The sequence below is a fragment of the Anoplophora glabripennis genome, unplaced genomic scaffold (genome assembly GCF_000390285.2).
Source record: "Anoplophora glabripennis isolate ALB-LARVAE unplaced genomic scaffold, Agla_2.0 scaffold5, whole genome shotgun sequence".
In the NCBI taxonomy this organism is placed as follows: domain Eukaryota; kingdom Metazoa; phylum Arthropoda; class Insecta; order Coleoptera; family Cerambycidae; genus Anoplophora; species Anoplophora glabripennis.
In genome coordinates this window covers 2039479-2051346 of record NW_019416525.1, presented here as the reverse complement: position 1 = coordinate 2051346, position 11868 = coordinate 2039479, and the positions used below count along the sequence as shown (strand labels likewise).

General features: G+C 37.1%; 1 protein-coding gene across 1 annotated transcript; it reads right to left on the bottom strand.

Moving 5' to 3' along the window:
• Nucleotides 1-2635: 2635 nt before the first annotated feature.
• LOC108907412 (homeobox protein onecut) lies at nt 2636-10553 on the bottom strand. Its single transcript, XM_018711080.1, has 4 exons — nt 9233-10553; nt 3783-3806; nt 2971-3101; nt 2636-2913 (listed from the first exon to the last, which is right to left on the bottom strand). The coding sequence occupies exons 1-4, from the start codon at nt 10551-10553 to the stop codon at nt 2665-2667; spliced, it is 1725 nt and encodes a 574-aa protein (XP_018566596.1). The 3' UTR covers nt 2636-2664.
• Between the last annotated feature and the right edge of the window lie 1315 nt (nt 10554-11868).

Genomic DNA, 11868 nt, shown 5'->3' with positions numbered 1-11868 from the left:
CGTACAAGATAACTCAAAGCCAGCTTTGATTTAATAAAAAAATTAACGTTACTCAAATAAAATGCGTTTAGAGTTACCCTATACGGTCAGTGTATGAAGGGGAGTTTGTACACGTTATACTGTATGTTTTAAAATTCCGCGTCCAGGTGAAATATGTTCAAAATGCGTAAAAGATATGGCACCTTTTCAATTAAAAAAAACTAATTTCATGTCAAGAACCGATTGTTGAAGAGTGCTCGCTGTGCAAAAATTTATAGTACACACTTAACGCGGTTGCTGCATAAAGTCGAAAAAAAAATTGCACGATACAAATGAAACACAGCTACCCGCCTCAGATCGAGCTCTCGATTCCCCAGTGTCATGTCTTCGTAAAAAAATCGATATCTATGGAGACACCAAGCGGCAGCCCTCTACAGAGTATTATAATCTTATTCTACATACACGAATGTCCACATTCAGTTTCCAACCACTTTGGCGGCATGAAACATAGTCATCGTCCGGCATCGCAAAAATCAGCGCTCAAAAAAAAAACTGGAAAATGTTCTACGGCAATTCGAAGTGGTTGGGCAGTTGAATGTCGCCGGAGTGTATGGCGATTGGTGTGAATGAAATAATAAAGGACTAGAAAGGAACGTTAACGGAAAGGAACACGTTTGATAAGTGCTGACTAGATTTATACAACAGTTAACATGTTATATTAAGGCATCTCGTGACCCTAAAAATGCCACGAAGGGTTTTTCTTTCTAAAAAATAAGTCAAAAAAAAACAAAAATAGGTAACAAAAGGTAGCTATGATAGAGCTTACACTTACAATTCTGTTATAAAAATTAAACAAAGCCAATGATTCCATGTAAGAGTCAAAAGTTACATAATGTTCTTTCTTTTTATAGCAAAAGTGATCCCAACAATCCTATTTTATAAATACTTTTTCCCGTAATATTTACATAGATTTTTAACAGTACTATTTATTAAATATGTCCTATTTTCACTGTCACAGACTTCCAACACAAAGGAAAAGTAATAACAATGCTACAATCGGGTTCAGTATTGTTATTACTTTTTAATAATTTTATACAAAAGTATGTTACAAGAAATGATACAAAAAAATATTCCATTTGTCCCCCCTCTTTTTTGACATGGCAGAACGGACATGAAGTTTCAGCTACTTTCTCACACGAAAACACAAAAATGGAAATTCTGTTTTGTACATTATCTATCCGTACTTGAATACAGATTGTTTTATTTGTGCTAAAATATAAACTTTAGATTTTTTACCAAAATATATAGCGTATTGATATTTTACAAATTTTTGTGTAGAAATTCAATTCGTATTTGACCTGTATATAAAAACAAACATCGTGACATTCAGGTCTTAGATAAAAAAATCACATTAATAATTAATACTAATCTAAATACTCTAGAACAATATAAATTATTAAATAGCTAAGCTAATTAAACAAAAATATTCTCACATACTGATTTAATAAATATAATAAATTAATTATGGCGAATAACAACTATTTACATCTTAAAATAAAATAATTTCGTGACTAGACAACAAAACTAAAGGTACATTTTTAATGTCAAATAATTTAATTAAATACGTAAGATCCTCTTTAAGATCTCCAGATTTACTTTCTGTGTCCTGAATCTTGACGAAAAATTGATGATAGTTTGTCTGGTAATATACCTGGAAACTACCAAATAAAATATATAGCTCTATTGCTGTAAAAGAGATACATTTAATTGAATATATGCATACAAGAACATTTGATTAAAACTTTGATATAACTCCAGGTAACTACTTATCAATGTGACAAAAATCAATTTCTCTTATATCGGCATCATCAGGAGCAAACCCTTGGTGATGGCAACATGGTTAGAAAAACCCATTTTAATCAAAATCCAACGAAATAATATAGAGCAGGTCTCTTTTTGGTCTCAGTGTATATTCAGAACACTTCTTGTATCTTTCAGTATGGCCTTCTTGTAGTTCTTACTATTAAATGAAGTACTGAATCACCAACATTTATTTACTAAATTTGATTGTCTCTTAAACTGAATTCTCTAACATTCTGAAACTTAATTAAAATCTTAAACGTAGGAATGTAAAGAAGTATGAACGTAATTTAACGGAGACCGTATTTTGGAAATTTGGAAAAATCAGTTTACAAAACAACAATCGGAAGCTCTTTCAATGTGATAAAAATTTTGTACTGCTGGTGATAAAAAATCTACACTTTTATAAACACTGTCTAATAGTATTTCGATTTACAAACATAGATTAAATAAATAATTCTGTAGCGTACGCTATTTTAACACACCCAAAGCTGTTGCAACTTACGTGAAATGTTGAGCTGAGTATTGTAGACATTGCTTGTTCTGTTAGTCAGGATTTGAAAGTTTATCAAAAATTCAAAATTTTCACCTTGCCATCTGAGACTATTTGGGAGTTAAAGAAAACAGACAGACAGAACAATGGGTGTGTATAGATTGTCTTAAAAATTAACTTTGGTGATGCTGGTTGAAAAGAAACGTAAAAAACCAAACTCTGTAGGTCAAATACACAATTAGTTGGTGAATCTACACTATAACTAATTGTTCTATATGAACGCGTCACTCAAAGTGTCACAGCAATAACAAATGTCGATCACGAAACGCATGTCACAAGACATCATCGTGATCGTCCATATCATTGTCCATATCTCCATCCTGATCCAACTCGTCGTGGTCCATACCGGGCGACATTTGCTGGTGACTCAACGCCTGCGCTGTTGCCTTGGGATCCTCGTCCTTCCACTTATCCATAGATCTTCTTCTTGCATTCATGAAGAAATTTCCTACTGTCGTGGGTTCTAAACCTAGTTGCCTCGCAATGGTGACCTGCATCTCCTTGGATGGCCTCTTGGTTTCCTACGAACGGTAACGAATTAGGGCTCGGTACGATCGTTTGGTGTTTTTTCCACTAACCTTAAAAATAGCCTGAAGAGTACGACGCTGGAGGTCTGTGAAAACCAATCTCGGCTTCTTGGGGGTAGGAAGCTGCTCCGAGTTGTTCGAAGGGTCCTCTTTCCGTTTGCAACCTGTAACAGTTAGGCATGCTAACATATCTATTAATAACGGAATCGAAAAAGTTTAAAAGACATGTATAGATCACTCAAGGATGGCGTTAGATCAGTTTAGGTTATAATTGAACTGTTACATTTGGAGGAACGATAGTTCTTAACAAAAAATTACTTTAGACCAGCCATAGTTGAATAGAGCTATTCGAAAGATTCATTAAAATTATACTCGCGTGATATGAATAAGCAAATATATGTTTTATACAATTACGAGATTTAATTCTAATGAAAACTATACCCGCTCGCAGAATTTAAAGTCTTGTAATCTGGTACGTCGTTCCAAGCCTTGAGGCGAGTACAGGTCACAATATAACATGACCTACAAGGGACCCTTTGCTAACAAAGGCCCAGGACATCTGCGCAATTCTCTCTCTGATATTGTACCATAATTGCCAAAAGCCTTTATTATTCAAATTAGATAAGCAACAACAAATATTAAAAACGACGTTCCGTACCGAGGCGTCTACGCAGTTTCTCACAGGCCGTGCTTTTCAACGACTCCAGCAGTGGGAAAGATACGCATACATATAATTTTTGTACGGGTAAATAGGCCACGCAACGAAAAATTAAGTTATATTTGCTTATCCGACACCACTTTTAGATTAAAAATATTATCAGCAGCGATTACGACAAGGGGAATAACTAAAAATTTATACTCACTGCCTCGCTGGGGTATCTGAGCAGCTGCAAAATAAAAAAAGTTGTTAGTGGAGAATAAATAGTATAAATAAGAAGTGTGTCAGATGCACCAGCTATCGAAAAAGTGTATGTGGGATTTTTTCCTCTTAGAGCTTCAGTTTTTTTTACATTTTTTCGATAACTGTATTTTGATAGTAAAAATGCACCTTGATATGTACGGCGTCCCAGAAAAAATTGAAATGAAAGTGGGCAAAGGCATTTCTCTAAGTTTAAAACAGTTGGCTTTGATAATTATATCGTTTCTAAAAAGTGTATCTGTTACAGAATATTTTTCATCACATTATTAAATGTTAGATTATTTGATTATCAGAGTTATACATTTCTTACTGTTTTCTTTGTTTGTACAAATTTGTAATTAATATTTGAATACATTTAAATAATATTGTTCGTATTCCTGTTTACAGTAAATACAATGTCAAAATTAACGTAAACATTCAACGGTTATATCTCACAGATTTGAAAAATATAAGCTTTACCTGTGAAGACGACTATGTGCTATATTGAGACCGCACCGTGTTCAAGGGTATTCACGTAACATACTACCCCCTTATCTTTGTTGCCTCTACCTAGGAGAGAGCGATACCGACCAAAGCCTAACGAAATTTTACTTGCGATCTCAATAAAAAATAATTAAATATAAATTTCGGATATATAAAACACTGCACTCATTTGTTTCTATTTATTTATTTGAGATCGTAAGAAAATGTTCTAAAACTGTCACTAAAATCAAAAAAGATAATGGGGAAGATCCTTACGTGAAACCGCTGTATACAAATTAACTTGAAAAATATAAAAAAAATAGTTTCACAGTTCACATGAACTATTTTAAGTACGTTGTGATTTTAGTCTCGTGAGATGACATGAACAGCTACAGTATGTACGTTTCTACAGGTTACCATGTGAAACGGGGATGATCTATTTCTTAGGTTATGTTTTTAATGCATGCGCATCTCCAAAAGGTTTCTCCGCGGGAAATTTAAGTCCATTGCGACTTAAAATGATTTCGAGGAAAGGCGCTGACGCCCTCTGTTTTATAATCATGCATCGGTCAGCGAGAAATTAAAAAGTATTAATAAATAAACATCAATCATGCAAATTTTATCTCGCGAGAACATCGATACAGACAGACAGTTAAAACTCACAAGCACGAAGAGGTGGATGAGTTTCTTCGTTTGGAGTTGACTGCCCTCACGTTTACATTGCGCGTCTGGCAGTCTGCAATGAAACAAGAGAGAAGTCAACAACTACAAAAAATATCAGTCCAAATGCCAATTAACTTTTGTCACAATTTGGGTAGACCCAAAAAAAAAATATGCCGAGCATAAATTGCGTTGTTATAAACACACAAAGAAGTGGTGGTTTGAAGGAAAACAAATGTGATATTCGAAAGTGTAGCAATTTTTTGCTTTGATACTTTTGTACTGTGCAAGGGTGTGTGTTTATAAAAACGTTTAGACTGGAATTTAGACGCCTTACAGGTCTGTCAAATTTAATTTTACTATTTCATAAATTTAACACCAAATGATAGCTGGTCTACTTTTGTAATCACAAACTTGTAACAGTTTTGATAAATTATAGTGCAGAACGTTGCTATCGTTTGCGTGCACACCATTTATTAGTTTGTTATAAATTAGCATTTGGACAGCCGGTATAAATTGTATACAGTAAATTCAATATTACAAAATATTACGTTAAATATGTTGTTAGGATTTCGCAATTAACTCTACTTCAGTCAGAGTTTTAATAAGAAGAATATTTGTTTTAGTTTTCTATTTCTATTTTCATTATCTGTATCATTTATCTTATCTTCGCTTATATTTTGAACAAAAGTTCAGCTAAAAACAACAACAAAACTTCTGTTCACATAAAAAGCTTTACTTGATATTCGGCCGCAATATGGAAACAAACGATGAAAAAAGTCTCCACTATTTCGACATTCGCAGTTTTTGTCAATGACGTCATGACATCGTCACGAACATTGTCGCCAACGTGACGAGCACGCTCAGTTAATCAATTAAACTTCATCAATGTTTCGATTCAAACAACGCAATGAATAATGGAAAAGAAAGATTATGATGTTGGTAGTTGTACAATAATTAAGAGTGTACGTGGAAACTCCATCAGGTTTATATTACGCGAGCACAGGGAAAAATCAATACGTTTACAAACAACCGCTTTCAGTGCGTCCTGAAAATGTCGATAACATAGCGCTACACTACACGCTGAAACGGGTTCTCGAAAATATCGCGGTTTCACGAAAAAGCAGGTACTTTCGAGAGGGAAGAAACTCTCAAGAGTTATGTTCACAATTAGAACGGCTTTTTTTGGATAAGAGCACTGGATCCAAGTCGGTGTCGATTTGGACGCAGATATGTTTTTAAGAATATACAAAGCGGGACACAATTTAACTGATCTTTCCATTTGGCGATGCGCGCGCAGCTTTTCATCCACGAATAATTGTTTTAACGCAATTTGGTGGATTTAATTCGAACTTCATAAATATTTATCGAGGCATATAAATACGATGTTGCGCTTTAAACAGGTGATAATGTTTATTCACATTGATGGCGAGCGATAAGGTACGTCGACGTTGGAACCGATAGCGGCGATAGCGAATATAATTTTAAATGACATCCCGTTACGAGAACGTATCTCTTCGGATTTCAATTCGAGCGTCGAGTTGTACCTAATATGACAATTAATTAGAATTTAATCGAACGCGTTAAATTCGATAAAGAAGTTGTAATTAATTATAAAACGATTAATATCTCCGTTGCCTCCGAAATTTACGTAACATCTCGTGACCTAGATATAGCAGCCAGTTGCCGGGAAATATTGTTTAATTTTAAAAGGAAAATAGACGAGACGTCTAACGTACATAAATTTAGTAGCCCCATGTATTTTTTTACGCAGGTAACGGCTACGGCCGATGCGTACCTACAAAACCAGTGTTTGCTCGTCATCGTACAAAGCATAAGTCAACTAACTAATTCATTTTTTATATCTAAATGCGCTGCGCTGGACTGATAAAGCGGGGTAGTTTAGATTACAAGGGTAGACGAATGGAATAACACGCGCTACATAGATATCGCCCTCTCTCTCGCTTAACAACCCCCTGTGAAACTTGAAAGTAGGGAAAAATCGATAATTGTCTGATGATTCACCTTCGCACTCCGCGGACAGAGTTGAATCTTCCACATTTGCATTATATTATCGTAGGTATATCCTATTCGGACTATTCCCGCTTAACCTGATTTTTTTTTAACCCGCGTTTGTCGCCCGCATCAAAATATGTAGCGAGGGATAAAATTCAATATTCCATTCGAAAGAAATGCGTTGTTTTTACGAAAAAACTGGCTGTTTGTTAAGTTTGATATTTAATAATGACCATTTGCAGTTGGGTTTAGTTTTTTTAAGGCATTCCTTTTTATTCAACCATGTCGGTATGTTAAGGGAGTTTTTTAAATTTTTTATCACAGTTAACAATTGTTTCAGGTTGTACACTTGTTACTGGTAATAAATCGCATCTACGAAAAAATAGTCATCCAAATTCCAAAATTCTAAAGGATTTAAAAGATAATTAACATTTCTATTTGCGGTTTTTTGAAAAAAATAACAGGGTGACATTAAAGACTGGATACTTGAGACACTTTTAAAGTCGGGTAAAATTTACCTCTTTCACAGTATAAATGAAGCAGAATTTATTACATTACTTAATTAATTTGCAAAAAAATTCTTGAATGCGAGGTTTTTTTTCCCAATGAGATTAATATTATTGGTTTGTATTTTTGCAACTTCTGAAAACCTGAAATAAAAGTGCTATGAACAATTTCCTAATCAGTAAAAACCCTTTGCGGTTTCAGACTTTTGTTATAAAAATAACTGTGAGGTTATGTAACTCCGTCAATATCGAGCCTCGTCATAAATATTTCGCGGACACCCTATATAAAATTTGTGTGAAGGGTCGGTAATGTCAAACGCGTGTAATATTTCTCTTCATCTAACATAAATCTACAGCTTGTGAAAAATCGATATTAAGCAAGTGGCAACGAAGGACGAGGTTATTACCAGGACACATCGATACACAGTGTTCCAAGTTTTATTTAATTTAGGTCTCGTTTTACATGAATTGTTTTTGGAAATGTTAAGCAACAAAAAATTCAATAGACGAAGATAATTGTGCAAGCCCGTTTTGAATTAGTTACCAATTTATACGAATAATATAAGAATCTGGAAATCGTGATTTTGAACATATATTTCTACCCACCTTTCGAATCAAGAATTGTTAATACAGTCAGAATTTTTCGAAATTAAATCGAAAATATACATTACTGATATGATCCTAAAGGTAAAATTAGGCATACGAACAGAAATGCGTATCTAAAAGAAAGGGATAGTTCCGCATATTGCTTGATTGTCTTGGAAATGTACTTCGGACAAATTAAATTATGAATAAAAAACGAGTGTTATACCAAAACAGATTCCTGGGGAGGTATTCTACGGTGAAAAAATTGTGGTTAACAGGTTTTGCAGTGGGGATGTTATTAAAGCATGTAATTTTAAAAAGTTCGAAGCGTAAAAGTGCGCAAAATATTTACGATTTATTTTCAATCGATCGGGCCAATAATATTCACATTCCGATCGAAGTAGCATGTTATTTTAGTCGTTTTTTTTATGTATTTACTCCAAATGAATAACTTTACCAAAATGTTTTTCAATAGTTTGAAATATTGCCTTATATCATTTGATGAACAGAGGAAACTTAAAGACTTAGAAACAAGTCGCAAGAAGTTGAGTACAGTGAAAAATAATTGTCCGTAGTCGAACTTAAACAAAAATTGATTTATCCAAAGTAGGGAACAATGAAAGTTATTGTTTAAAGGTGTTAAATAAATAAAAGGTTAGTTAGCTTCATCCTCTTAATGGGATATGCTGGTACGGCAATGGTACTTGTTTATTATTATCTCAGCAGAAAAAAACTAAAAGGTTTGTTATATGTTTTGTAACTAGGTTAGTACAGATTTAGCACAGTTTTTGTTGTATAACAGAGTGTTAGTAAAATTTTCTGTGAGAAGTACAAAGCTCTTTACTTACCTACCAGTGTCATTAATCGCGTTTTTTGTTTTACTTTTTAAAATTCGTGTATACGTTCGTACATAGGAAGAAGCCATAGGTTTTTTAATTTAATAGTCAAAACGAAGCGTAGTGGCTTTTGTTTTTATTGCGTATAGCCCTGTGAAATTTAATGGTTTCTCTAGCAGAGCGTTATTTTCGCCCACTCCAAATTAACAGTGGTTGTATTATTAGCTTGTAGACGTTGTGTTGTAACAAATTTTATAATCGTACAATTTGTGTGTATTCAATAGTTAAAAATTTATATCTTTAGAGGGGTTACTTTAACAAATACAAACCTGCAAGTCGTAGAGCGGACATCCTTTGGAATTCAGGTTCCTGCAACCATTTCCACATCCTCCTGAAGGTCTCCCTGCCCGATTTCAGTTTGGACCAAGGTTTCGGGTTCCTTAGGAGATCGGATAGCGTGCCTTGGGATCGGCATAATACTCTTTGGGCGAATATGGCTTGAGGTATGCTGTACCTCTTCAGTTCGGCGCTTATTCTCTGGGCCAACTCTTTGGTATTAATTTCCTCCACGTCCGCAGCTATGGCCGGTACGCTCAGGGAACCGGGACTGGCGTTCTTGGTGGTTATCTGCATCGTCGTCTGTTGGGCCTGTTGTTGTTGCTGCTGCTGCTGCTGTTGCTGCTGCTGCTGTTGCTGATGTTGCGACACGGGGGGAGCCGTTTGGAGGGTAACAACTGGGGGCGAAGGCGAACAGTCACGTGGGGGAGGCGCGATTTGCACTAACGTCGGTGGGTGGTTTTGTAAACCTAGTCCGTTTAAGGTCGTACCACTAAAACTAGTCACCAACGTGCCGTCAGGAGAGTTCAGAGACGCCGATGGTGGACTCAGTTGTTGTGGGCTGTGCAACCGCGTCACCATGTCCCGTTGATTGCCGTAGGGCGAATCGTAACTAGGAGGCGACATGCTTTTCTGGGGTGACGGCAGGCCGTTTTGGCTGTACGTGCTTTGCGGGCTTATGGGACTGGGTTGTTGTTGCATCCCCATTCCTGGGGATGAGTAGTTGTGCGGTGGTGTCATGCCCATGTTCGTCATGGTGTAAGGAGTGTTGGAATTGACACCCACCCCGAGTCCTAGGCCAATTCCGCCGAGGCTATTGTTCTGCATGACAGTGAACGACCCGGTGACATTACTGGCATGTCCATATGCAAATTTGTCCGACATCGTCGATATCGGCGGCAGGGGTTGAAGCGGCGTAAGCGTGGCGTACGAGGAGCTGGGGCTGTACCCGGGAGGAGACATTCTTCCGTTTACTGAGGTTAAGGTTTGGTACGTGGGCTCTGGGTTTAGGGTGCGATAGTCATTGTTATCAATCATACTTGCCACGCTGACGGAGTTCGGCGACAGTTTCCCAGGGCTGAGGAGCTCCGAGTCTCTGGACTCCTCTTGTGGTTGCACAATAACGGACAGTGGGCCATCAGCTTCTTCTTGTTTTACAAGACGCCTTTCCACCACGGCGCGTGACACGAGCCTCATACGGACGACCTGCGTCTCCATGCCACCGGCGACTACCGCATGCGCACTACTGTCTGGAGAATCGACCGATTGTTCACCTAGTGCCTGCTGTTCAATCATTTTGCCGATATTATCCATCACGGCGAAGAGTCGTCTACTGGCAGGGGCGACGTCGATGCCGCTCACCATCCGCATACCGTCTTACATCGCACATGGCTACGTCCCGGAAGATCCCGCACCGCCGTCACTGCACACGAGGCATACACCGGATTCCGCTCTGGAAAATACTGGAGGATTTCACTTTGTTTACGACGGCGTCGACCATCCCAACGGCCGCACTGGAAACAGCGGTAACAAAACAACATCCCCATCGACGACGTTCGCGTTCATTATCACCGGGGTTCCCGACCGGGCTACTCGTTTCGCATGCTCACTTCGATTCGGGGTCCCGTGTCAGTGCCGACTTTGTCATTGGGCTCCGATTTCGATTTGTATTCTTGGTGAAATTGTAACTCGCCAGCCGGTCGATAGTTGAGTGAATGGGGGAGCGGGCGACGCCAGGTGGTTATGCGCGCGTCTCGCCCGTACCCTCGTGCTGCGCTTGTAGGCCGTCGCGCTTCTCTTCCCTCTGACCCGACACGACTAAACCGCTCGGGCCGGCACTGTCCCCGGTGCCGAATTCGCCGCTCCGGCAAACGGGGTTGGAAATTCTACCCGGCTACCTGGTATAATCACTTAATTAGCAAATAATAAAACTTTGTACTAAGCTCCTCTGCAGAATCTTTAATCGTTTCTTCCAATTCTCCAAATATACATTAAAGCTCTTAATTCTAACCTGTACTCTTAAGAATGTTGTGTTAAATTGCCTATTAATTACAGCTACAATTTGTTTTTCAATCTGATTATCAAAAAATGCTAATACATGAAAGCTGAGAACGAAAACATTATAAATTCAATTTTTTTATGATGTAGGTAACGAAATTTTTCGAAAGTGTGTTAAATTCGACGGAATCTCAGAAATTGCCAAATGTAGAAGAAAACTGCATCTAATAAGTTAAAATTAAAGTAATTACAGCTCTATATTAACTTTTTTTTACTCAATTACATGATTGTCCACTGTGAAAGATACATTTTTTATTTATTTGTTTTTTTCTTCATATAGTACTAAGTCGTTGGAAATGTTATTCTCTTTGTATTATTGAAAATGTTCTTAAAAAACCGGAACTAATTAAAAAAGTTAAGCTGCAAAATAAAGAAATATGTGATTGTGATTGTATACAAAACGCCCTGTACCTCTCTCCGCACTAGGACAAGAGAATTCGTTTTCTATTTATTATATTACTGACGCATGGAACTGACGATTTTAGATTTAAGTCCAAATAAATCGGGAATTTACTTGCTAGCAGAACGAATGTTTTATCTGAAAAAAAAGCGCACTCGCGACTAACGCTTT

What these genes read in the sequence shown, in the direction of transcription:
- LOC108907412 (XM_018711080.1), bottom strand. Translation starts at nt 10,553, where the DNA reads ATGGATAATATCGGCAAAATGATTGAACAGCAGGCACTAGGTGAACAA. An exon ending in GTCCGCTCTACGACTTGCAG is followed by an intron (nt 3,807 to 9,232) that starts GTTTGTATTTGT and finishes TTTATTTTGCAG; the next exon opens with CTGCTCAGATACCCCAGCGA. An exon ending in CTCTTCAGGCTATTTTTAAG is followed by an intron (nt 2,914 to 2,970) that starts GTTAGTGGAAAA and finishes TACCGTTCGTAG; the next exon opens with GAAACCAAGAGGCCATCCAA.